The sequence below is a fragment of the Erythrolamprus reginae genome, chromosome 2 (genome assembly GCF_031021105.1).
Source record: "Erythrolamprus reginae isolate rEryReg1 chromosome 2, rEryReg1.hap1, whole genome shotgun sequence".
Classification (NCBI taxonomy): Eukaryota; Metazoa; Chordata; class Lepidosauria; order Squamata; family Dipsadidae; genus Erythrolamprus; species Erythrolamprus reginae.
The window spans coordinates 256,727,863-256,755,795 of NC_091951.1; the positions used below are offsets into that span (position 1 = coordinate 256,727,863).

The window sequence follows — 27,933 nt, forward strand, 5'->3', positions numbered from 1 at the left end:
AGTTATGCAATCAGAATATTTCATTCTTTCAGATCTAGGATGTGTGATTTGAGTGTTCCCCCCCTTTTTTTGAGCAGTATATTTTCAATAACGAAACTATAACTATCAATTTCCTTCTGTGGGAAACCCTCCTATTCTGTAATATCACTTTAAAGAGATATAGAAACCTGCAACTAAGAAAAATAAATGCACGTTGGGACGGGGGGAGAGTTTGCCTTCCGTACGACTTTCAACCTCCGAGAGCTATGGATACCGTTCTTTAACTTGCTGACATTAGAAATCCTTGTGTCGATAGAGAGCCGTAGTTTAGACGGCTACTCCTTCTATCTCTACAATTTTTTACCTCTAAGCTGCATTGTCACTACAGCGCTTTAAAAAAAAAAGACTGTTCGACGCTTACGTCACTTGAACGCTCCTCCCCTCCTCTTACTCGGAGTGGTTAAGAGTTCGTCGGTGGGAAGCGCAGAGCCTTTCGAAAGACGCATGCGCGCACCGATGGGGTGGCAGTGTTTATAACCGGCAATGGCTAGTATAAAGGGAGGAGGGGGATAATAACGTGGTTTCTTGGCGGGGTTCGGACAGTTACTCGCATGGGTAAGTAGGTGACGATGATGGGGAGGGGGTATCGCGCCTTCGTCTGAGTCGTTTGCCCTAGAAGCCGAGGTCGGGTCACCTTTCGAGGTTGAGTGGTCGCTTCCCAGTGTAATAAAGCGCTCGAGGGGCTTTTCCTTCAACTTATTTGAACCGACCGAACCTCTTATAGGAACGATCTGTCTAAGCACCAATAAATGATTAAAATTTATTTGGGGCGGAGGGAAAGAGAGAGATTAAAGGGATGGTGCGTGACTGGTTTTGCTGGTTTGCTATGATTTAGAAGAAAATATGGGTCGCGGAATGGGATGGGAAATTAGGGGAGAAAACACAGTGTCTCCAACATGATAGGAAGGAAAGGCAGGAGTGGTTACTGAAGCTGGCGGAGATGATAACGAGTCCAACTCACAAACATTTTTTTCTGGTTTCCATGAAAAGCTGTTTGAACTGAGAAAATTGGCTGGTCTCCTTTTGGACCTGAAGTTAATTGCAAAGGCTGGGTTTCTTGGGAAGAAGGGAAAAGAGGTCTAGAGCAGGGTTCCCCAACCTTGGCAACTTGGAGATATTTGGACTTCAACTCCCAGAATTCCCCAGCCAGCATTTGCTGGCTGGGGGATTCTGGGAGTTGAAGTCCAAATATCTCCAAGTTGCCAAGGTTGGGAAACACTGACCTGGACCCAAAATCAATACACACACATATATATTACTATATATATGTGTGTACATGTGTGTATACATATCGGTATATTGAATGTATGTATGTATGTATGTATGTAGATTGTTGTGAGTTTGGGTTTTTTTCCATGTAATATTTTGAGTGTCTTTGCAACCTTTCGGCGAAATCACATTTGCCATCTTCAGGCTGAAGTCATTGGCTTCTGCTGCTCCCATTACATGGGGAAAAAACCCGAACTCACGACAATCTACATACATACATGTATATCCATGAAAATCTACGAAAACATGGCTTTTGAATGCATGACAATAAGGCTAAGTGCTTATTTCAGGGTTCAAAAAATTATAAGACAGGGTCTTATTTTAAGGGAAACATGATCTCTCTCTCTGAGTATACAAACACATGCACACATATTTACATATACACACATACACATATATATCTATACAAACAAACACACATATATATACTGCTCAAAAAATAAAGGGAACACTCAAATAACACATCCTAGATCTGAATGAATGAAATATTCTCATTGAACACTTTGTTCTGTACTACGTTGAATGTGCACAACAGCATGTGAAATTGATTGTCAGTGTTGCTTCCTAAGTGGACAGTTTAATTTCACAGAAGTTTGATTTACTTGGAGTTATACTGTATTGTTTAAGTGTTCCCTTTATTTTTTTTTAAGCAGTGTAATACACATACACACACACATATATATACATATACATACATACACACACACACTTGGTATATATGTGTGTATGTACACACACACATACATGCATGATATATATGTGTGTGTGTGTGTGCATAAAATATACAGCTATACAGTATTTGAAAGCCTTGATTTCTGCCCCTATCAAATTGTGTGAGGATTCAAAGTTGACACTGTACCCTGTATCTCTGTGTTGACCTGAGGTTATACTGTATATACATATTCATTTAAGATATATAGCATTTTATAAAATATTTTATATTAAAAAAATTACATTCTTATTAAAAAATATAAACAGGACTCTAGTGACATTGTGTTAAATATGATTGATTTGAGTTTGCTATATATTTTAAAGTTTGTATTATTGTACTGGTAATTGTTTTTATAACCCCCAGTTCAAAGTTGATAGCTTGTCTCTTCAGCTGAATGGTTTTGCAATGTTCGCTGACATAAACACATATTGTCTTGCAATTTTTTTTAAAAAAAGTTATGAATAATTTCCAGTGACTTCTTAAGAGCTACCAAATTTGGGCTGTAAAATTCTGCCGGACACTAAATGGTAGCTAAGAGAGTTTTCTATCTCTCATATCTGTCATCCTTCAGATCTGGTAGCCCTATTTGCCACCATGGACTACATTCAACTGAATATACCATAATAGTAACATTTTTAAAGGGACATATTTTAGATGGAATGCCAGATTTCTATACAAATATGTGATTACTTAAGGAGGTGAAGCTAAACCTTGAACTATGAGACATATTGACTAACCCAGGCTTCTATTTTCTTACGAAACTTCCTCACAATGTAGGTTTTCTTGGGCCTTGCACCATAGAAGGAAATTAGTGGAAATGCTTTGCTTTTACCCCGAACAGAAACAAAATTGGAGAAGATCGTTCTTACAATTGTTGGAAGATTTCTCTGTGTTTTATGTAATTACTATTGAAATATTGAAATTCTCTTTCAACTTCCATGTTTTTTTTTAAAAATTAGTTGCCTCACATTGAATTTATAAATAGACGTTTTCCAATAGTTTGATAATTCTTATACCACCACTGATTTTTTTTTGAGAGAGAGAAAGCAGTGTTATGCATATTAAGAACCTCTCAGTTGTTTAAGCAGTCTCTCCGTTCCAGCGGTGGGAGGAAAAAAATCAATTGGATTTCTATAAGTAATCTGTCTTGTACCTACCCACCCACCCACCCCACACCGAGTGAAAAGATTGGAGAAAAGGGGATTACAAGAGAATAAGCAGGTATTGAATGTGGAATATACCAAGTCTTTTATGTAGTATGCTGGGTTATCACTACATGTGCGGGATTACCACTGCAGCATAGCTTTTGATATGGATTTCCCATTTGAATCCCAGCGACCAGTTAGGTCCCACAGAGTTGGCCTTCTCCGGGTCCCATCGACTAAACAATGTCGTTTGGCAGGACCTAGGGGAAGAGCCTTCTCTGTGGCGGCCACTACCCTCTGGAACCAACTCCCCCCAGATATCAGAGTTGCCCCCACCCTCCTTGCCTTTCGTAAGCTTTTTAAAACCCACCTCTGTCGTCAGGCATGAGGGAACTGAGATATTCCCTTCCCCCTAGGCTTATAAAATTTATGCATGGTATGTCTGTATGTATGATTGGTTTCTTAAATTGGGGTTTTTTACATTACTTTTAATATTAGCCACCCCGAATCTACGGAGAGGGGCGGCATACAAATCTAATTAATAAATAATAAATAAATAAATTTGTGTGCCTCCTTCCTGTCCTATAATCCTTTTCTCTCCAAACTTTCCACTCTAGTAGAGAGAGGGGAAAACGGGAAGAGAACAATATATACAAACTGTAATGATGAGCACATGATTTGGGGATGCTGTAAAGATCATAAATGCAGATATTGTCCATAAACTTATGTTTTTCAGCATCATCATAACTAAATTGTCACTGAACAATGCAGTCACTAAGTAAGAATCAAACTGGCTTTTTTTTTTTTTTAAAGTGTGCAAACCGAACAGTTGCAAAGCCTAGAAGTAGGATAAGAATCTCATGTAGTAGTGTATCATGAACTTTGTTATGTACACAACCATTTTATTTATGCTAAAAATTGCACTTCAAGATTTAGGGCATCAAAATGCTTTGTATAAACATTTTTCTTTTGCTTACTTTGCAGCACATGCTTTTTAGGTTTCAATAATGTGACTGCTGAGATCATCATGTCTGCTCTCTGCCCTCCTCCTTCTCCTGCTGTTGCCAAGACAGAAATTGCACTAAGTGGAGAATCACCATTACTAGCTGCCACATTTGCATATTGGGATAATATTCTTGGTCCCAGAGTCAGACATATTTGGGCTCCAAAAACAGAGCAGCAACTTCTCAGTGATGGAGAAATAACATTCCTTGCAAATCATACGCTCAATGGAGAAATACTTCGAAATGCAGAGAGCGGTGCCATAGATGTGAAGTTTTTTGTTTTATCTGAGAAAGGGGTCATTATTGTGTCCTTAATTTTTGATGGAAATTGGAATGGAGACCGAAGTACATATGGATTATCAATAATACTTCCACAGAGTGAACTTAGTTTCTACCTTCCCTTGCACAGAGTGTGTGTTGACAGATTGACACACATTATAAGGAAAGGAAGAATATGGATGCATAAGGTAGGTTGGGGGGGGGGTTGAAATTGCTTCTAATACAATATTTCTACTTGTTTAGGTCAGAAGATCTGTTAAATATCATAAGTTCTAGCACATAGCAAACAAGACACACTAAAGCTTTTGCCACCAATCTTGCCTTTGGTGTTCTGCTATTCTCTATTTTAAAAATAAACATAATTTTTATGTTTATGAGTCCAAATTTAGTCATACTTTGGCAAAACGAAACCAGTGAAACTTGTTTATCATAATTAATCAGCATTCAGCTGACTGGCTGTTCTCATAAAAGTAAGCCAGTTCATATCTGTTTAGGAGCTGGTATAAGATAAGCAGGAAATTTCAGGATGAATGGTTTTATTTATTTAGTTAGTTAGTTATTTAGTTAGTTAGTTAGTCCAATACACAATACATATTGAAGAGGATAAACATGAGGTATTATATATAAAGAAAAGATATAAAAGTAGAGGAGAAGATATGTGAAAGGAAGAAAAGATATATGATATATGAGATAAGGAGAGACAATTGGACAGGGGACGAAAGGCAGGCTAGTGCACTTATGTACGCCCCTTACTGACCTCTTAGGAACCTGGAGAGATCAATCGTGGATAGTCTAAGGGAGAAATGTTGGGGGTTAGGGGTTGACACTACTGAGTCCGGTAATGAGTTCCACGCTTCGACAACTCGATTGTTAAAGTCATATTTTTTACAGTCAAGCTTGGAGCGATTAATATTAAGTTTGAATTTGTTGCATGCTCTTGTGTTATTGTGGTTGAAGCTGAAGTAGTCATTGACAGGCAGGACGTTGCAGCATATGATTTTGTGGGCAATACTTAGATCGTGTTTTAGGCGTCGTAGTTCTAAGCTTTCTAGACCTAGGATTGATAGTCTGCTTTCGTAGGGCATTCTGCTTCGAGTGGAGGAGTGAAAGGCTCTTCTGGTGAAGTATCTTTGGACATTTTCTATGGTGTTGATAATAATAATAATAATAATAATAATAATAATAATAATAATAATAATAATAATAATAATTTATTAGATTTGTATACCGCCCTTCTCCGAAGACTCGGGGCGGCTGTCCGAGATGTGGAATGGTATATTGGAAAATGCATTAATAAACCATGTTCAGGAAACCACTAAGAGCTGAGATTGACTTAAGAGAGATTTTGCTTTTAACTTACATAGAATTATTCAATTATTCAATAATGATTACTGTGAAAACAATTCAGGATTTCTGAAGCTGAAATAATAAACCTTCAGGACATATTTAAGAATTCATAGCCTACTGTTCTGCAGGATTATGGATTAGTCTTGATTGGGTCATTTTTATATGCATATAGCCAATATGAAACGTCTTCCTGTTAAAAGAAAACTAAGTTGGTGCTGATCAGATATTTTGGATTAGAACTTTCCTAAAACTGACTAAACATGAAAATTAGCATGGCAGTTAATGTGTTGGTCTAGTAACAGGAAAATTAAGGTTGTAGATCATTCCAAGTCACAGAAATGCATTATTTCCGCTTAACCTACTTCACTGTCTTGACATTAAAAAAACCCCAGGAGCATTCATTATACTTTGAGCTCCTGAATGAAAGGTGGGATATAAATAAATAAAATAGGTTGTTAATAGACCAGAACATCTGGAAAGTCATCCAGATGTGTCTGCTTCCTAACTAATCATACAGCATAACCATTTATCCAATAATGTATAGTAATTTTAAAAGAATCTCACTGGCTATTCATGTAGGATAGGATAGATTGTTAATTATGAAAAACATTTGTAGTGCCTAATATTAACATGGATTATTTATTTTTGAAGTGTTCATGATATGAATAAAATAAAACATACAGTGGTACTTCAACTTACAAACTTAATTCGCTCCATGACCAGATTCTTAAGTAGAAAAGATTGTAAGAAGAAGCAATTTTTCCCATAGGAATAATGTAAAAGCAAATAATTTGTGCGATTGTGGAAACCTCAGGGAGGGTAGAGGCCATGTTTCCTCCCAGGAAATTCCTAGAGAGGCCCCACGGAGGCTTCTCCCTGCCTTTTCTGGTTACAGTTTTGGAGGCTCGGGTTTGTAAGTGGAAAATGGTTCTTGAGAGGAGGCAAAAAAAATCTTGAACACCCGGTTCTTATCTAGAAAAGTTAGTAAGTAGAGGTGTTTGTAGGTAGACATACTGTACTTTGAGGGAAATGTTGGCAACATAGTTCTGAGATTATTTTGAATTCTAATAATTCTGTACTCAAATATAATTCAAATGTTATGCAAAGTGAAATATTCTTGCAATTTGTTGTTATAGTTCAATAGGATAAATGGTAGTATCCTATTTCTGATTGCTAACAATTTGATTGAAAAGAATAGATTGGAGAAAAAAATATGAATACATCATAATTTCCTTTGAATTTTATGCCTGTGCAGGAATAAAAAAAACTTACAGTATTTCTGTATTTGGTTTACCATGCATAATTTTACTTTCTTCTCATTGGTTTTGAATACAATGACGTTAATTTTTAAAATAAAATCACATTTATATAATTTGCATGTAAAAAGTGAAAAGTCTTTATTGTTTGTGAATAAATGTTTTCTATTTTAGGAAAGACAAGAACATTTCCAGAAGTCTATAATGGAAGGTGCAGAAAGAGTGGAAGATCAAGTAAGAAAAACACATATAGCAAACCACTGACTTTAAAATATTTTGCCTTCTAGTGTCTGGTGTTATGTGCAATATGAAGTTAAATTATGTTAAACCATATAGAAAGTGGAAATGTAAATATTTTAATACTTTTATTCCACAGAAACAAATAAGATCCCAACAAAGGATCTTAACATATCCTAAAAAAGTAGTACAATTTGTCAAAAGATTTTCCTATCTCATTCATCTGCCAGAAAAAGAATTGCCAATATGCATGAATAAGTTGTACATAGTAGTTGAGATTTATTGCATTATGTTGAATAGGACATAAAGCACAAAATGTTTCCTTTTTTAATCGCTTAACTATGAAGTTCAATTCTATATTTATTTCATTTTTTGCTTGCTTCCATTCTAGATCAGATTATGTAAGTTCATTATGTAAGTTCAACTGTAACACACTGATTTAAAAACTTACACATTTTCACACTGTCTCTTTGATGAGCTTAGAATAAATCTGAAAAAATAATTTTACAAAATAATTTTTAATTTCTCTTTTTTTCTTCAAAAACCATTTAGTCTCTAAATAGTCTTTTCTTAACAACATTGTTAAATCCAACTACTTCATTTAATAAAACTTGTATTTACTCTACAGGGCCAGAGTATCATTCCAATGCTGACAGGGGAGGTCATTCCTGTAATGGAACTCCTATCATCTATGAAATCACACAGTGTTCCAGAAGAAATAGATGTAAGTCTTTGAATTTACATTTTTAATACTAGTTTATCCAAATATAAAATGCAAAGGAAAAAAAGACGTGAAAAAGTAAGAAAAGAAAACTTGAGAAAAGGGATACAAACATAGAAGACTGACGGCAGAAAAAGACCTCATGGTCCATCTAGTTTGCCCTTATACTATTTCCTGTATTTTATCTTACAATGGATATATGTTTATCCCAGGCATGTTTAAATTCAGTTACTGTGGATTTACCAACCACGTCTGCTGGAAGTTTGTTCCAAGGATCTACTACTCTTTCAGTAAAATAATATTTTCTCATGTTGCCTTTGATCTTTCCCCCAACTAACTTCAGATTGTGTCCCCTTGTTCTTGTGTTCACTTTCCTATTAAAATGGGGATGGGGAAAAAATATAAAGGGAAACAATGTAAAGGCAATAGAGTGTAAAGGGAATAAAGAAAAGTTGTGGTTGTAATGTTTTTATCTTCTACTGTGCTAAAGTCTGCGGAGAGGGGCGGCATACAAATCTAAATAATAAATACATAAACAAATAAATAAATAAATAGGGTCAGAAATCAGAAGAAATAGATGAATCATATTTTTCAGAGTATAAGATGCATTTCAACAACAACACCCCCAAACAAGTGGGTGGAAATGTCTGTGCATCTTATACAATGAATATGGTGGCGGGGGCAGGGGGGTTGGTGCAGCGCCAATCAGGAGTTCTAGAATAGGCTGCGGCAAATGGGCCGTGGCAGTGGCAAACGGGTCAGATGAAATATCGGATGGATGCTGGGAAGCAGAGACAGATTTTTTTTTCTTTGTTTTCTTCCCCAAAAGTTAGATGAACCTTATTGTCTTGACTCTTGAGTGTCTTGTAGTCCAAAAAAATACAGTGGGTCTTTATGTGAAAGGAGAATCAGCTTAATGTAGCAGTCAAGACATCAGGCTAGAAATCAGGAGACTGTGAGTTCTAGTCCCATCTTTGTCACCTTGTGCCAGTCATTGCCTCCCAGCCTTAGGAAGCAGGCCAGGGCAAGAAAACTGCAGCAACTAATCCAGACAGTCACCAGAACTCAAAAACACACTTGACAACATGCATGCACACACAGAGACGCACACACAGAGCATGAAAAGACACATGACTTTTTTAGGTTGTTGTTTTTTAAACTGCAGGTAGTCCATGATTTATGACCTCAATTGAGCCCAATGAAGCAAAACAGTTCTTAAATAAATTTCGTCCCATTTTAAGACCTTTCTTGCCCCAGATCTTAAATGAATCATTGCAGTTGTTAAATGAATTTGTCTTCCCTATTGATTTTGCTTGTCAGAAGGTCACAAAAGGTAAAAAGTTGCCAAGCGTATAAATTTTGATCGTATGACCACAGGGATGCAACTGTGTGAAAAATGGTCATGCCACCTTTTTAGTGTCATTGTAACTTTGAATGGTCATTAAACAAACCGTTGTAAGTTGGAAACCTGTATTTTGAATTCCATTTAGGGAAATATTAATGTGTGATGATGTGTGATGACCAATTTATACCTTTGCCTGCTTAGAAATGTAAGATGATAATAATAATAATAATAATAATAATAATAATAATAATAATAATAATAATAATTTATTAGATTTGTATGCCACCCCTCTCCGAAGACTCGATGCACAGATTTAAAGCCAAAACATGTACTTTAAAGTCCCAGCAGATGGCTGAATATCTCTGAAACTTAGCCAGGTCAAACTTGGTTAATCCTTTGATGGTGGACATCTTGAGAATTCCAAGTCTATTAACTAGGGTATTTTGCGGAGTAGAACCTTAGTTTTTGTGGAAGAAAATAGGGGGGGAAATAATAACTACCAGGCTAGTCCTTAGTCTGTGTCAGCTTCATCACATTAGCTGGTTTTGAGCACGCAAGCTTGCTTTTTATCCCCTAATTGGGGATAAAAAACAGTTTCTAAAACACTTCAATTCTCTCTCTCTCTTGAGAAAAGCATGCAAGGGGAAGATCACTTCACTAGCAAAGCATGGAAGATTAGATTAGATTAGATTAGATTTATTGGATTTATATGCCGCCCCTCTCCGCAAACTCGGGCGGCTCACAACAATAGTAAAAACAGTACATAGTAACAAATCCAATGCCCACCAATCCAATTACAATTTTAAGTTAAGAAATTCATAAAACAATGATTGTTTTAAAACAAGATTGTTTCACTTATTTGAAAAAAGGCATAAGATCGCTTGCTAGCAAAGCATGGAAGATTGCTTCACTGGAGTTAGGGCTGAAAAAGAGCTTCTAAAGCATAGAAAAACAGCTGATTGTCAGAGGGAGCAACTGAAAAAAGCAGGCAAAGGGAAGATTGCTTAGCTGGGAAGATTGCTTCACTCATTAGCACCTCGTTGGGGCTGAAAAAAAGGTTAACAAAAGCTACATTAGGAGTATAAGAGACACTCAAATTTTCAGCCTCTTTTATGTGGGGAAGTATGTCTTATACTACAAAAAATACATTATATTGGAAATTTAAAAACATTGAAAGAAGGCAACAGCAGACAGTTTACTGTGCCAGTAAGAGCGCATTGATGCAATCTCTACCGCTTTGTTTTTTTGTCTTTTTGAATATAACTGAGCCACTTTTAGTCTGCCTTTGAACATGTGAATATCATGTCAGACTCCAAAAACCATCCCAAATTTCTTCTAAGGAGTTTCTTTCGTTATTCCACACCCATAGGCAGAAATCTTGCCAAACTAAAGCCAAATCTGCATCATTAAAGATATATTCTTAAGAACGCCTAAGAGGAGCTGTCTCAATCCTCTTCCTCCCAACCAAATTATCTCAACTTTGCTGTTTCTTGGTTTCCGGGAATACAGCACCTCCCTCCTGGTAATCAATCTACATTTCGCCACAGATGCCCAGTTTTTTCATGTGTTGATGAGAAAGGGTTAGAACAGATGGGTCAAATTCATGGGCTGGATGGGGCACATGGGGTTCTTATATCTGACCCGTGGGCCTGCGATGGAAACAGCGAAAGACTGGCCTGCGGTGCTTCCAGAAAAAAATGGAGCTGTGGGGGCGGGAGGCATATGTGGTACCCCCAGGCCGTTTTTGGCTTCGGCAAAATGGAGCTCATGGAGATCGTTTTTGCTGGCAGAGGGCTGTTGGATGCCATCACAGCTGTCCTCCTGAGCTCCATTTTTGCTGGCACTGGGCTAGTGAAAGAAAAGGATAAATGTTTCTCCCTTTCCACTTGAGTATCCAAGTTGACAGGAAAGGAGAAAGGGAAAAAGGAAAGACAAAAAGACGGGAAGATCAAAAGAGAGTAAGGAAGTGGGGGGGAAGGAAAGAGGCAGAGGAAGAAGAAAGGAAAATGAAGAGGGGAAGAAGAAAAGGAAGAAAGGGAGAGAAGATTATAATGAGAGAGAGGGAGGGTCTGAGGAAAGTCCTGCCTTAGCACCTGGCCACCACAGGTGCCCCCGACATGAGTGTCGTTAAGCTGGCCCTGCCCCCCCCAAGGTCAAACACAACTCTAATGCGGCCCTCAATGAAATTGAGTTTGACACTACTGCGTTAGAAGATCACATATGAAATTGGTACTTATTACCATACCTGGTGGACATGCCCAAAAGCAAAAGAATACTGGAACTTAATAGAAAAATGGATGAGAGAAATAACACAGCAGGAAATCAAGAAAACACCACAGGTTTTTTATTTGGTATATCCAATAATAAATATAAAAAAGACTTACCGTATTTTTCGCTCCATAAGAAGCAGTTTTTTTCCTCCCAAAGTAGGATGAAAAATCAGCCGCATCTTATGGAGCGAAGATGCAGGCGGGGGGGGGGGGGCGCTGGAGCAGAGGGGGGCGGCGATATACTCATCTGGAGACCGCCGTCTCTGTCGCCGCCTCTCCTCTTCCCAACCCCGAAGAGAGCCGCGCCTTTCGGCCTCCGGAAGTGCTGGGCCGGGGGACGCCTCCACCGCGCAGGTTTAGGAGGCGGAGCGGCACCGGAGGAGCGTTGGCGGCTCCGAGCCTTTGGGAAGGCTACGGGAATCGCTTCAGGAGGCGGGGAGGTCTCGAAGACCCAAAACCCAGCCAGTCGCTCGCAGCCGGCCGCCGCCTGTGCAAAGTTTGGCTGCGAACTCGGAAGCGCCATCCCGCCGGCTGGCTGGCTAGCTGCTGCCTGGCCCCCTCCCTCCCGGAGGAGGGTCTCCCTCCGCACCACCAGCGGCGCTCCCCCCACCAGCCAGCCAAGCCCCGCACCCGCCGGAGCCGGCTCCTCGCTCTCCCCCCGCCGCCCGCCGCGTTTGCAGGAGGTGGGGAGGGTCGGGCGGCCCGCCAAGGCCAGGAGGGATGCCGCTGTCCCCCCTTCCCTCTCTCCGCCCGCCGCTGTGCCTCCTGCTGAGCCCCCTCGGCCCCGCGCGGCGCCTGAGTTTTGAAGCCCCCTCGGCCCCGCACGGCGCCTGTCAGAGGAAGCTGCCCTGTCCCGGCCAGGATCCGGGGGTGGCGGAGGGCCCCGGGGGCGAGGGCATCGGGGTTTGAGGGGCCCTAAAGCGCCTGGCAGATTGCCCAGCAGGTTTCGGATGCCACTCGGGAGCCACGGAGGCCCCTTTCTGCTCAGGGTCTGGGCCGCACGCTCTCCGCCCACAGCAGAAAAACAGAAAAAATAAGGGAGAGAGAAAGAGAAAGAAAGAGAGAGAAAGGAAGAGGAGAGATAGAAAGGGGGAGAGAGAAAGAGGGAGAGATAGAGAAGGAGAGAGAGAAAGAGAGAGATACAAAGAGAGTGAGTGAGAGAAGGAGAGATAAGAGAGAGAAAGAAAGAGGGACAGAGAGATAGAAAGAGAGGGACAGAGAGAAAGAAAGAGAGGGACAGAGAGAAAGAAAGAGAGGGACAGAGAGAAAGAAAGAGGGACAGAGAGAAAGAAAGAGAGGGACAGAGAAAGAAAGAGGGACAGAGAGAAAGAAAGAGAGGGACAGAGAGAGAGAAAGAGGGACAGAGAGAAAGAAAGAGAAGAACAGAGAGAAAGAAAGAGAGGGACAGAGAAAGGGAGAGGAGAGAGAAAGGGGGAGAGAGAAAGAGGGAGAGATAGAGAAGGAGAGAGAGAAAGAGAGAGATACAAAGAGAGTGAGTGAGAGAAGGAGAGATAAGAGAGAGAAAGAAAGAGGGACAGAGAGAAAGAAAGAGAGGGACAGAGAGAAAGAAAGAGAGGGACAGAGAGAAAGAAAGAGGGACAGAGAGAAAGAAAGAGAGGGACAGAGAGAAAGAAAGAGAGGGACAAAGAGAAAGAAAGAGGGACAGAGAGAAAGAAAGAGAAGAACAGAGAGAAAGAAAGAGGGACAGAGAAAGGGAGAGAAAGAGAAAGAAAGGTAGAGAGAAAGAGGGAGAGATAGAAAGAAAGAAAGAGGGGGGCTTGTTTGTATATTTTCCCAATTCCCCTAGGGCAGTGTTATTGTAATAAATATTTTAGCCTACTTTTTGGCTCAAAATATTTTTTTTCTATTTTCCTCCTCTAAAATCTAGGTGCGTCTTATCAGCAGGTGCATCTTATAGAGCGAAAAATACAGTATATTACTTAATGGTCCATATATTGGTAGCAGCTAGGATAGCCTTTGCACAAAAATGGAAAGATACTGAGATTCCAAAAGAAACAGATATTCTTAAGAAAATTTTAGATTGTGCCGAGCTAGATATGACGACGAGAAGGTTAAACAATCAAGAAGAATCAGAATTGTATGATATTTGGCAGAAGGTTTATATTTGGTGGGAAATAAAGAAAAAGAAATAAAAGTATTATTTTGAATATTTGAAGTTAGTAGATAAATCGTAAATAGCTAGCGACTATTTACAATATATATTATACATAACATAAATATCAAATTCTTTTCTTTTTTATTTTCTCTCTATTCTCTCTTGAAAATTTTTACATAGATGTTTATAAATTTCTACTTATTTCTATATTCATTATATCAAGATTGACATTTATGCATACCATATAGATGATGTAGTATAACAAAATGATTTTAATATTCTCTTTTTTTTCCTCTTATTACAATGATGACTTCTACTTTGAGCGGAGCGAGTGTAGCTCCACTAAATGTTACATGTGGTGTTTGTTATGTGTGTCTTTCTTTTGAAAATCAATAAAATATTTTATAAAACAAAAAAAACATCACATTTGATAGACAGACATTTTAAAATGGCTTGAATAAGAAATGTGACCAATAGTACGCTCCTTACGCTGACAGAAATATTTATTGATGCTGGCTGCAATGCATTATTTTTTCACATTTTATTATGAGCCACGGTGGTGCCATGGTTAGAATGCAGTATTGCAGGCTAACTCTGCCCACTTACTGCCTGGAGTTCAATCCTGACTCGCTCCAGGCTGACTCAAGCTTACATCTTTTTGAGAACAGTAAAATGACCCAGATTGTTATGGGCAATAGGCTGACTCTAAATCATTTAGAGAGGGATGTAAAGCACTGTAGAGTAATAGGTAAGCGTAGATGTTATTTATTTATTTATTTATTTATTGATTGATTGATTGATTGATTGATTGATTAGATTTGTATGCCGCCCCTCTCCATATACTCGGAGCGGCTCACAGCATACAATAAGACAATTCACAACAAATCTAATAAATTTAAAAAACATTTTAAAAAACCCATTATTAAACCAGTCATGCACACAGTCACACCATACATAAATTATATAGGCCCGGGGGACGGAGGGGGAATGCCTCAATTCCCCCATGCCTGAGGGCAGAGGTGAATTTTAAGGAGTTTACGGAAGGCAAGGAGGGTGGGGGCAGTTCTAATCTCCAGGGGGAGCTGGTTCCAGAGGGTTGGGGCCACCACAGAGAAGGCTCTTCCCCTGGGACCCGCCAGATGACATTGCTATTGCGATGATAAATTTTTGAAAGATATTGAGATCTTTAAAATTTTCACTGTAATCAACTATGTACATATATTATTCATCCAACCATCCATCCATCCATTCATTCATTTGGATTTGTATGCCACCCAACTCCTAGGGCACCATATGTGTCTATGAATATTCTCAGTCATCTAGGTCACAATTGTATCAGAAGTGATTTTTATTTTTAAAAAGGCAACTGGAGTAATTTTTTTGAGGAATAAGAAGAAACGAAAAAGCTTCATATCTTGGAAGCTTCATCAGTTGTATTGGATAGTGTTGGAGATGGAAGGATAATACTGTTATAATATCAATAACTCTTGTCTTTTGCTTTTTCAAAAATAAAAGCCAGTTTTGATATGTTCTTATCTATGGTTTTCATAATAATTGATCCTTGTTCTTCTTTTCATTATATTCCAGATAGGTGATACCATGCTTAGCGATGATGACATTGGTGACAGTTGTCATGAAAGTTTCCTACTTAAGTATGTTCTATTTTAATTACACTTTTGTGAAAACCCATTGAAAGTGGTGATTTAATGGTAGCCCCAAAGACAGGGGACTTGTTGGAATAGAAATTGATTAATTTTTGTTACAGAATGTTAAAGCAGGTTTTTAAAAAGAGCCTAAATTCTTTTTTTTTTAAATTGATAATTTTTTTAAGCACAAAAGGTTATAATTCATGACAATTGTAAATGTTTACAAGCTTTTTGTGGAGATTGTTAAGGGAATTGCCACATTTAGTAAGTGGGCGAATAATTTGCTGTGTGTGTATTTCACCAAAAGAAATAAATAAATGTTGGTTTTGGTAAACAAATATCATAAGATTTCATGCAACAAATGGCAAATGTCATGTGACCCTGTTGACAAGCTTTTGAAGTAAAATCCTGTGAATGGGGGTGGGGTGGGGGAGAGACAACTATTAGATCTTTGAATCTGGGTTATAAGTAACCCCCCCGGGTAGAACTGTCAGAACTTAGAACAGTCATTGAGTGATAAGTCGTAAGATGAGGACTATCTGCACGGAAACTTGCGTATGATAAAATTTAAAGGGGATGCACTACGTGCCATTTGTGAAGAGAAGGAATAACAAAGAGGATTTGCAGTTTTCTTCTTTCACGCTTTCTATGGGGGAACCTCCCCTCCCCTCCAAAGAAATGAAAAGCTTCAGGCTAACTTCTGATCAGGGTGGATTTGATTTAAATCAATTTGATTTAAATCATAATTTTTAAAGAGCAACTGTCTGTCCCACAGCGGCTCCTCCTCTGACTTGCTATTGATTCACCGACAGTCCCAATATTGCAGAATATACAGCCTCATGCTACATAACTAAGCTCCATTTCATGCTGAATAAACTAAATTATTAATATATCTTAAATACAAAACTTATCTTTATATAGATTTTTATTCCAAAAGCATTTTATTAAAATAGATTTGATACAAATTTTAAAAATCTGACATAATTTTTTTAAAAATCTGATTTTTTAAAAGGTTTTTTTTAAATCATAGATTTTTTAAAATTCACCCTGCTTCTGATGTACTTATGATAGAAGTTCATTGTGCAATAAGCAGGAGCTCAGAGTATATTTTATTGTTCATACCTTTCATTTTTAGAATTCTGCTTTCAAGCTAACCATAAAATATAATTAATGGAACTGATGGTAAGTTTATGAAAGGATTTGGTTTTTTTTTTTTTTTAAAAAGAGAGATTTAATCATGGCTCTTATGAACCTGAGCCTAGCAAGAGCTCCTTTCAGTGAAATATGGGTCTTCTCCAAAAATATGGCTAGCCATTCTTTTCCTTACCCAATTTTCCTCTACGCAGGTGGTCCTTGACTTACAAGCAGAATGGAGCCCAACATTTTTGTTGCTAAGTGAGACATTTGTTAAGTGAGTTTTCCCCCATTCACTGTTGTTAAGTGAATCACTGCAGTTGTCCAGTGAATAACATGATTGTGAAGTGGATCTGGGTTTTCCATTGACTTTGCTTGTCAGAAGGTCTGACAAAAGCAAATTGCATGACCTTGGGACATTGCAATTGTAAATATGAGTCAGTTGCCAAGTGTCTGACTTGATCACATGACATGGGGCTGCTGCAACAGTCATAAGTGAAAAACTGTCATAAGTCATCTTTTTCAGTGCTGTTGTAATTTCAAACCATCACTAAATGAACTGTTCAGTCGAGGGCTGTCTTTAGATGTACAGTAGTACCTCTAGATACAAGCTGCTTCACATGCTAGTATTCCAAGTTACGAGCCACGACGGGAGCGAAATTTCTGTTCCAGACCCGAGCTCAAATTCAAGATACGAGCTGAGCTTCTACTAGGTGGCGCAAGAATCCTTGCTTCTGGTTATCTCCGCGGGGAAAAACAAAGTCTAAAGCCATTTGTTCCAGATACAAGTTAATCGACATGCGAGCTCCATTCTGGAACGAATTAAACTCGTATCTAGAGGTACTACTGTACATGGTACATCTACTTACAAACTTAATTTGTCCCGTGACCAGGTTCTTAAGTAGAAAAGTTTGTAAGAAGAAGCATTTTTTTCCATAAGAATCAATGTAAAAGCAAATAGTGTGTGCGATTGATGAAACCACAGGGAGGGTAGAGGTCCTGTTTCCTCCCAGGAGATTCCTAGAGAGGCCCCACGGAGGCTTCTCCCCACCTTTTCCAGCCCTGTTTCCTCCCAGGAGACTCCTAGAGAGGCCCCACAGAGGATTCTCCCTTCCTTTTCCAGTTACAGTTTCGGAGGCTCGGGTTTGTAAATGGAAACTGGCAAAAAAAATCCTGAACACCCGGTTCTTATCTAGAAAGGTTCGTAAGAAGAGGTGTTCTTAGGTAGAGGTACCACTGTACTCTTGAAATGTATATTCAAGTTTTATTTTGCATATGAATACTTGTGAAGTGTCAGATTCTGGATTAATAGCAAAGACTCTGAAAAGACTATTTAAAAAATGAGATTCTGAAATATGCAAAAATTTGTTCCAATTTATAAAACTTTTTTTTAAAAAAATATCACTTTTAAAATCTCTACTTAATATTCAGGGCCATAAGTTCACATCTGCAAACCTGTGGTTGCTCAGTTGTTATAGGAAGCAGCCCAGAAAAAGTTAATAAGGTATGTATTTTCTTTATGGTGATAAAAACTATTTCCCGGATAGGGTATTTTAATTAAAATCATAGAAGCAATCATTTTATTGTTGTCTGGAGAAATATTCAATGCTTTAGCAGAAGTTAGGGGGCGAAGGGGAAACCTGTTTAGTTAAATTTTTAGTATCAATGTATTCAATTTACATATAAAAATCTGGTTTCTAAATCTTGTCTTGAGTTTGAAATTCAAGAATTCCCAAAATAATTTTAAAAAGTAGTGCACAAGATTTGTATACGAGTAGTATTTATATATTTCATTTATATCCTGCTTTTTGTTTAAGAACTCAAGGTGGCAAACATTTATCTCATAACACAGTGGTTCTCAACCTTTCTAATTCATGACTCCTTAATATAGTTCCTCATGTTGTGCTGACCCCAACCATAAATCTAGTGCCAATTCTCCGAACAGAGTTTTAAGCTGATTGGCAGGAAGGTCAGAAGGACACCCCCACCACTGTTCCCTGTAAGCTGTGCGCGCGCACCCCAAAATACCCCCCGTGCAGCCTTTAACATGGGCGCACGCTCCCCATCCCCCTGCCAGCCCAAGCGGGGGGAGCGGGGAGGTGCGGCGGCAATAGGAGGAAAGGGAGCCGCGGCCGCCCCTGCCTCCCCACGGTGCCTCTGGCCAAACGCGCCCCTGGCTTCTCAGCCCTGCCCCCCTCCCGCCCGATCCGCCCCCTCTCCTCCTCTGCCACCTCCTGCCTTGGGGCGCGACTTCTGCCGCGGCGGTGGCGGCTGCGGGACAAAAGCGCTGCCAGCCAGGGGGCTGCGAGAGAGGGCTTTCTCTGCGGGCTTCAGGAATGCCCGCCCCGCCCCTCTCGCAGCCCCTTCGCTGTGGGCGCTTTTGTCCCAGACTTACAGCAAGGGGGCTGCAGTAGAGGCAGGGCAGGCATTCCCGAAGCGCTCGGAGAAAGCGCTCTCGCAGCCCCCTCGCCGTCGGTGCCTCCGTTCCGGAGCTCCGCCTCACAGCTGATCACCCTGCCGCCGCCCCACGCCGCTGCTGAGAGAAAGGGGGGGGAGAGAGATAGCAAGAGAGAGAAGAGAAAGAAAGCAATAGAGAGAGAGAAAGAAAACAAGAGAGAAAGAGAGAGAGAGATGAAAGGGGGGAGAGAGAGATAACAAGAGAGAGAAGAGAAAGAAAGCAATAGAGAGAGAGAAAGAAAACAAGAGAGAAAGAGAGAGAGATGAAAGGGGGTGAGAGAGAGATAGCAAGAGAGAGAATGAAAGAAAGCAAGAGAGAAAGAGAGAGAGAGAGATGAAAGGGGGGAGAGAGATAGCAAGAGAGAGAAGAGAAAGAAAGCAATAGAGAGAGAGAAAGAAAACAAGAGAGAAAGAGAGAGAGATGAAAGGGGGGAGAGAGAGATAGCAAGAGAGAGAAGAGAAAGAAAGCAAGACAAATAGAAAGATAGAGTGAGTGAGAGAGAAAGAAAGCAATAGAGAGAGAGAAAGACAGAGAGAGAGAGAGAGCAAGAGGGGGAGAGAGAAAGAGAGAGAAATGACTCTTGATTTAAAGCATATGGTAAAAAGCACCCAAATAATAACAGAGGGGAAAAAAACCAGCCGGAGGGAACATTGACCCCCACTGTAAATGCCTGATTGGTTGTATTATAAAAATATGTTCCAAGGAGCCAGAATAGAAGCTTTGGTTCCTAACACCATGAGAAATTTGTCTTTTCCCATGGTCTTAGGCGCCCTCCTGTGAAATTTAATTTAATTTGTTCAATTTATATGCTGCCCAATCCTGTAGGACTCGGCGCAGCTTACAACAGTAAAAAACAATTCAATAATACAACAAAAAGAAGTTGAACAACAATAATAATTAAAATCCTATAACCCTAATAATCCATTAAACCAATATAACAATATACACACCAAACAGACATGAATTTGGGCACGTCTAGTTGACAATGTTGACAATGCCAGGTTTTAATAGCTTTTTGAAAGGCCAGTAGAGTGGGAGCAGTGCGACATCGGGGTGGGGCTGGGAGTTGGTTTCATAGAGCTGGGGCAGCAACAGAAAAGGCCCTCCCCCACGGTCCTGGTAACCTACATTATTTAGTCAACGGGATCTGGAGGAGGCCAATTCTGTGCAATCTAATAGGCCTCTGGGAGGTATGTGGCAGGAAATGGTCATTCAACCCCACAAAGAGGTCCCGACCCCCAGGTTGAGAACCACTGACATAACACTTTAAAGTTTGATCATGACAAGTATCTTGGTTTTACCTCTCTTACAAGGAATTTTCTAGGAAATCCAGGGTTGTAAATTCGGTTGGCAAGTTGAAAATTTAAAAAAAAAAACACAGATTGTAAATTTCTTCTGTAATTCTGCCATATATAAAAAGTAACCTTACAAACTGGCAAGTAAGAGTTGCTCAATCTCTGTACAACAGAACTGTCAGTCTACAAAATTTCCCTATATTATTTCAGTATATATACATATATATTTATTTACAGATAGTGCGGACACTGTGCCTCTTTCTTACTCCAGCAGAGCGAAAATGTTCTCGCCTTTGTAGAAACGAAACATCTTTTAAGTATGAGTCAGGTCTATTTGTACAAGGGTTACTGAAGGTAAGATATTTTCATTCCTCATGCTTACAGGGAGGTCTCAATTATTGCTGATAATGAATATAGTCTAATTGTTTCCTGCTTGATGGATTTAGGTATTGAAAATTTTCAGATATAAAATTTTATATGGTAATGAAATACAAAGTCTTACAAACTTAATTGGTTCTGGGACGAAGTTCTTAAGGTGAAAAGTTTGTAAGACGAAACAATGTTTCCCATAGGAATCAATGGAAAAGCGATTAATGCGTGCAAGCCCAAAATTCACCCCTTTTGCCAGCCGAAGCACCCGTTTTTGCACTGCTGGGATTCCCCTGAGGCTCCTCTCCATAGGAAACCCCACCTCCGGACCTCTATGTTTTTGCAATGCTGCGATTTCACTGAGGCTCCCCTCGCTGGGAAACCCCACTTCTGGACTTCCGTTGCCATCGAAGTGCCCGTTTTTGCGCTGCTGGGATTCCCCTGCTGGGATTCCCTTGTAGCATCACAAAAACATGGAAGTCCGGAGGTGGGGTTTCCCAGGGAGGGGAGCCTCAGGGGAATCCCAGCAGCGCAAAAATGGGTGCTTCGCTGGCAACGGAAGTCCGGAGGTGGGGCATCCCAGTGGCAGCAGTGGGTTTGTAAGGTGAAAATAGTTTGTAAGAAGAGGCAAAAAAAATCTTAAACCCCGGGTTTGTATTTCGAAAAGTTTGTATGACGAGGCGTTTGTAAGATGAGGTATCACTGTACAAGTATATTAAAAATATACTTACAGTTAAAACTTATTTTAATGAAGAATAAAGTAGTTATAGAAAGCAAAATAGCAACAAAAGTTTTAAAATGTTCCTAAAGATAAACTTATGCTGACAAAATGTCTTTACTGGCTGTCGAAATATTTTACCAATCAAGACAGATTGGTTTTCTCTTTCTTTAAATCTTCATTATAACCTGCCATGAGGCCTTCTGGACAGATCTTACAAATAAATAAATAAGTGAATAAAGGAGAATGGTAGCTTTACATTTCATTCATGCAATTATCTAGTTTATTCCTTTCATTTTTAATGTTACAACTTCTAGAAATGAAGTCTGAGAGATCAGAATCTAAAGCAAACAAAGTTTAGCTTTGTTCTTCGTAAGATTAGGGTAATAACATAAGTAAAAAATTAAAAATAGAAATAACTGTCAATAGCATTCTAAACTGTAGAGAAAGTGTTCTACATATGAGAAGAAAAGACGAAGATGTCAATTTTTTTTCTTCAGTCGAACAAACTGTAATGTACATTAAACTAAGAAAGCAGCAGGCTTTACTAATTAGATAACTGAATAATTTATGTCATTGAAAACTATTTTCTTGACATTAGGAAAAAACTTGCTAAGTTGAAATATTTAGAAATCTACTTACAAGAAAAAAGCAAGATGGAAATAGAAAATAGTGTAACCATTTACTTACAGAGTTGTTTTGATTAAAAAGGGGGATTTCTAATTGCTTGGTTTTTAACAATACACATAGGTTTTGATTAGTATGAATGGTTCAATACTCAATTTAAGTGTAGAATATAAATTGATACCAGGTCACATTTAATGCAAAGGTAGCACACACATGGTTTGGGACAGGTGGGGGTTACTGCTTACCTCCACTACCGATGCAGTTGCATGCGCAGCTCTGGGTGACTGGTGGGCAGATGTGCGCATTGGAGTGAGATTTGGCTTCTGCGCAGGAAGCAAATCTCGCAAGAAGACACGATTTCGACGTGTTTTTTTCCTTCCGTGAATGCACCCAGAGATACGCGCACAGCTTCATTTTCGCTACCGGAACGCTGTTCCCCTCCTCCCCCCTCCAGATAGGAAACCAATACTGGTTGGGGATAGCACGTGTACCCTTGCTTTTGGAATTTTAGATGTTAATTGTTGCATGTGCAAAATGAAGAAAAAAAAGATTCAAGCTAAGGAAAGCTCAAAAAAAGAAGAGGATTATTTTGAAGAACTACAGGAGAATATAGGTAACAGCAGCCTTGATTATGGGTCTATTCTCCAGCTATTCTAACCATGTTTCTGACCAAGATAAGAAGGGCTAGTTGTATCGTTGCCTCGAGGAATTGTGTGATGGTTGTAACTGAAAACCTGCCCAGCATAAAGTCTACTTCACATTTGGGAGTCATGGCCTGAGGCTAATGTGTGTGTTTGGAAAGAGGTTCCAATTTTTAATTGTGATCAACACATTGTGAGTTTCTGTAAAGTTGCTTTCAATTTGACACATACTGTGCAAATGTAGAATCTTCAGCACTTACGGATGACTAAGGATAGAGTTTAATAACTGCAGAGTTAAGTTGACTCAACTATTCTGTATTTAATACTACAATGTTTACTCTGAAGATGTGTGTTTTGTGTTCACTAAAGTATAGGGAAGCAGCAATTTAAATACTAGCAACTGTATTCCATTGAATTGAAATAAATTTCATTTCTGAGTACTAATGCATATTTTAAACAATAGTATCTTGAATATTCTCAGAACACAAGCCAAACTTTAAAGGGCAGCCTTACTTTTATTAAAGCAAAGAGTGACATTCGTTTGTATATTATCTTCAAAATAAAGAACTTGGCAAAGATGCATTTTTAATTTTTGAAAATTTTATTGTGGCAGGATATGACTGGAAGCTTTGTGTTGCCTTTCCGTCAAGTGATGTATGCTCCATACCCTACCACGCACATAGATGTAGATGTTAACACAGTGAAACAGATGCCTCCATGCCATGAACATATTTACAATCAACGACGGTATATGAGATCCGAACTAACAGCATTTTGGAGAGCTACCTTGGATGAAGAAATGCCTCTAGATACCATCATCTATACGGATGAAAGTTTTACTCCTGACTTGTACGTATTTTTGAGGAGTTTACCAAAAAGTTATTTGGTACTGTCCGTTATGAGTAAATACATTTGAGTAAATACAGTGAGCAGGTGTTTGAATATAGATGTGCATTTTATGTTGGTTATCATGGTTCAGATGTAGTATCTATCCTTCTCTCAGCCCTCAAGAGCACTCTGCAGGCCTCCCAAACCCTCTGTGCACCCCATTTTTCACACACACACACACAAAAATCAGCCCTTTTTTTATGAAAAACAGGGCACAGAGAGAGTTTGGGAGGCCTGCAGAGTGCTCCTGGGGGCTTGGGGAAGGCAAAAATGTCACAATATTTGCAAAAAACAGCCCCCCTTTTTTTTTGCAAAAATGGGGCGTGCAGAGGATTTGGGAGGGCTGCAGAATGCTTCTAGGGGCTGGGGTTACTTGCAGGGAGTTTGAGAGCCTTGCAAAACACCCCAATTTTTTCAAGAAAAGGCTACAAGATGCCTCTGAACTGAATGGAGATTAGTCCTCTTTTACAAATGTTCTTCCAGAACTGCAGACACACTGTCCCCAATTTGTAGACAATATTTGATTCTCAAGAGTAATAATCCCTCTTATTAGACTTGTTTTCTGAATTTATCAAATCCTTTAAAAAAAAAAACTTTCCAGATTAATAGCTGCCACTTTTTGGTGTAATGAATTCCAACTGATTATTCTCTACTACATGAAAAATATTTATTTGTTTCTAAATCTCCCTACATTTAGATTTATTTCATGATTCCTAGTCTTGGTGATTTGAGAGAGATTATTACTTCTTGCCCACTTTCTACATATTATGCATGATTTCTAAAAACCATTTTTATTATATCCTCCCTCGTTCGCCTTTTTTTTTGCAAGTTAAAATAGTCCCGAGTGTTCCAGAATTTTATCTTTTTATACTTTATTTTGTTCCTCTTTATTTCTCCAGGAATGTTTTCCAAGATGTTCAGCACCAAGATACTTTAGTAAAAGCTTTCTTAGATCAGGTAACTAATGTTTCAGTTTACTTAAAGCTAATAATGTGGCATATTGCTTATTAAATATTCCTTTTGTATAATTTTCCATGAAAAGAATATTTTTTTAGAAAATATGCAATGTATTTAGGGCACATAAAGCAAGGCTGGGCAATTCTCCAGGTATTTGGGGATAAAATTTCATAATCCCTGGACACTGGTCATGCTCGTTTGGGTTTAATGGGGATGTAGTCCAATTTTTTTTTTTTTTTTAAAAAGGTTATTGCCTACAGCAATCATATAAGTTTAATAAATAAAAATAAAGGCAGTGTTTGCAGGAGAATGGGAGAGCACTAAGAGGACTCCAGTTAAAGGAGACTTTTCAGGGTTTAATTTTTGTGTGTGCCTTTTTTTAACAGGTCTTTCATTTGAAACCTGGATTGTCTCTAAGGAGTGTATTTCTTGCACAGTTCCTCTTAGTCCTTCACAGAAAAGCCTTAACTCTCATCAAATACATTGAAGATGATACGTGAGTTATAAAGTTAAAGGGAACTCTGGGGTTGGCTATCTTGCTGTCTTGACATAGTTTTAAAATTTTCTGGTTAACCACATCTTTATTCTTCAATTTACAGGCAAAAAGGCAAAAAGCCTTTTAAATCTCTTCGTAATTTGAAGGTAGACCTGGACTTAACAGCAGAGGGCGATCTTAACATAATAATGGCTTTTGCCGAAAAGCTGAAACCTGGTTTACATTCGTTTCTTTTTGGTCAACCTTTTTATACCAGTGTGCAAGAACACGATGTCCTAATGTCATTTTAAAGACCTTTTAATATGGGCTGGTTGCAGCCACATGATACTATTTGAAAAAAAAAATTCTAAAGGGAAAACAATGCTACTCTTCGTAATCACATGCTGCTCTCCGCTGCAACTGAATGTAAGTTTACACTACAGCCTGTAGAAGGAGGAGGGAAAAGAATTTGCTTTCAAATCTATTCAACTTAGGCCAGGCTCACAGGCTTTATTTTGCTTACTGTACAAGGCAATGTCATGTGCAGTCAGAATGCCAACTGGAGATTTCAAAACAATAAATCAACATAAATGTTTTAAAATAGCTTTTGTTAGAGCACAAGGATAGTTTTTGTTAGAGCATTATCATTTTTGTTCTTGCTTTTGGCATTGGGCAGAATGAGACATTCACTCCTTCTCTATTTTGAGATACTAAACTACAAACAAGTGACATATGCTGACAGAAGACCATAATTTCCGTGGGGTATTTGCTTTAGATAGTACCAACATCCTTCCTTCTGTCACACTTTTCAACAGCTCCTAGAAATTGTGGCATTATCTATTTAAATATAGCTACAAAACACTGCTTAGAAAAGCCACTTCTTAGGTGGAATTGGACATGACTGGAATTGGACATGATCCTAGAGAGTAAATTAATAAAGTATCACTAATCATACTAGTGCCCTATGAATCTACTCTGTTGCTGGTATGTTAGCAGTATGTCACACTGCTTAATAACTGACCACAGTTGTACCTATTTAGAGAACAAGGTGAATACAAAAGCTAAGCTTTTGCTAAAGAGTGCTTAAGTATCGGTAACTCTTTTGTGTTCTGATTGAAAGCCAAATAAATATGCTTATTCAATATTTATGAATTGATGGATGGTAACAAAATTCAGCTTTTTTCTTAAATGACATCAGCTTCCACTTGTTTTGTACATGTCTTTGTGTCTGCATGGTATTGAATATTTATATTGATCTTATGCAGGTTTCATAAAGTAAACAATCTGAATATCTGCTGTTACATGTTTCAGTGCATTTTATTATTTAATTATAGTGAAGGGAAGATGCCAAGGGCGGATATTTATGTGCAATATAATAGGTGTTAATAATATGATTTAGGAACTGCACTTATCAAGCCAAGGTTTAATGCTGTTTTTCAACATTCCACAATATGAACTGGTGTTCTTATGGAATCCTAGTCATTTTTCTTGATCAGTTTATCAGAGGTGACCGAAATGAAAACGTACTGTTTTTATAAAAGCTTTTCCCCATTAACTTTTTCACCTTGTGAATTTGAAACTTTTTCTGTTAAAAAAATGAACAAGGCTGTCTTTTTCAATCTCTGGATGTCGTAGTTTCCGAGATCTCTGAATCTGTATTCACCCCCCCCCCCAAAAAATATATATACTATTTTGCATTGGAAAAGCTATCAAAGTAATTATAACTTGATGGGCTGGGGGGGATAGAAGGGAATTCTTCCTTCCTCTTAACAAAATGTGGAATAATCCCAAAGTGAATACTAAGTATCTTGATGTTAAGAATACATTTTATCTCAGAGTAAAAATTTCAGGTCATAGTTGTGCTCAGCTAAAATTGAGAAACCCAGTAGTTGAGAAGTTGAAACTGCTGTATGTAGCATTCTACATTAATGAATCAATAAATTGAGAATATTGAAAATTAGGAGGTGGTGGGTTGAAATTTTACTAGTGATAGCCATGAGTAAGGAATTTTAGAATTTGTACAGACACACTTGAAGGACGTACTTTTGATCACATATTCTGCTAATAATGCTTGGAATTTTCTTGAATATTGGCATAGTAAATATTTGAAAACTACAGAACATTTAAAAGTTTACATTTTAAGAAAAATCTTCAGAAAAAAAAATCCAGGGATTAGTTTAAATAAGTGTATGCAACAATATTTTACTGTTGAAATTATCATTAGCTAATTCATTAACTTAATCAGCATTCACTGTTGTTCATGCATTCAGTTTAATTTGTATGAAATAGACTTTGAAAAAAGTATCTGGCCACCTCTTTATTACTGGTTTGAGGAGGGGTTTGTAGGTCTAAACATCTGATGGGCACAGGATTAAAAAAATGTTGATCTAAACTTGATGCATTGTAGGTCTTTATGTATTTTTCATGTTTCAGTCCTTCAAAAAAAATAAGAGAATACATCAGGGATCCCCAAACTTGGCAGTTTAAAGACTTATGGATTTCAACTCCCAGACTTCTCCAACCAGCATAACTGGCTGGATAGTTCTGGGAGTTGAAGTCCACAAGTCTTAAAGTTGTCAAGTTTTAAGACTTCTGATATGATCCCATTTTTACCTATTTTGTAAAATGGCACTTTGAAAGTTGGCATACAGCATTTAACTTTGTTTCAACAGTTTACATAGTTTTACGTTATCCTGAATATGGATAGAAGAATGTTACCACACTCCGTCCACATTATTCTATGTCTAACTGTATCGTGATGCATTTTGACCAATGGAACTGGAATTACAAAAGAGAACAAATTACAATATCATCTTTATTACAGTATCATCTTTATTCATTATGGAATGTAAATACTAAAATACTAAAAACTTACCAAATTTTGATGCACTTTTGTCTCGCATGTTTATGTAACAAAATAGTGATGTGACCATTATCTGTGTTCCATGTGTTATGGTTAAACATTAAATTTAGCTATTAAAAGTG

The 27,933-nt window shown here is 38.4% G+C and overlaps 1 protein-coding gene across 2 annotated transcripts; it reads left to right on the plus strand.

The window, feature by feature from the left end:
* Positions 1-432: 432 nt before the first annotated feature.
* On the plus strand, positions 433-27,933 carry C9orf72 (C9orf72-SMCR8 complex subunit). 2 transcript variants are annotated; one of them, XM_070742469.1, is made up of 11 exons: positions 433-594; positions 4,150-4,636; positions 7,226-7,285; positions 7,917-8,012; positions 15,328-15,392; positions 17,952-18,024; positions 20,511-20,627; positions 23,242-23,477; positions 24,416-24,473; positions 24,860-24,969; positions 25,073-27,933. In XM_070742469.1, exons 2-11 carry the CDS (start codon positions 4,193-4,195, stop codon positions 25,257-25,259), a joined length of 1,446 nt encoding a protein of 481 aa, XP_070598570.1. In that variant the 5' UTR covers positions 433-594; positions 4,150-4,192; the 3' UTR covers positions 25,260-27,933. The 2 variants fall into 2 exon arrangements, with proteins under 2 accessions (XP_070598570.1, XP_070598571.1); XM_070742470.1 differs by lacking the exon at positions 433-594 and adding an exon at positions 2,701-3,241.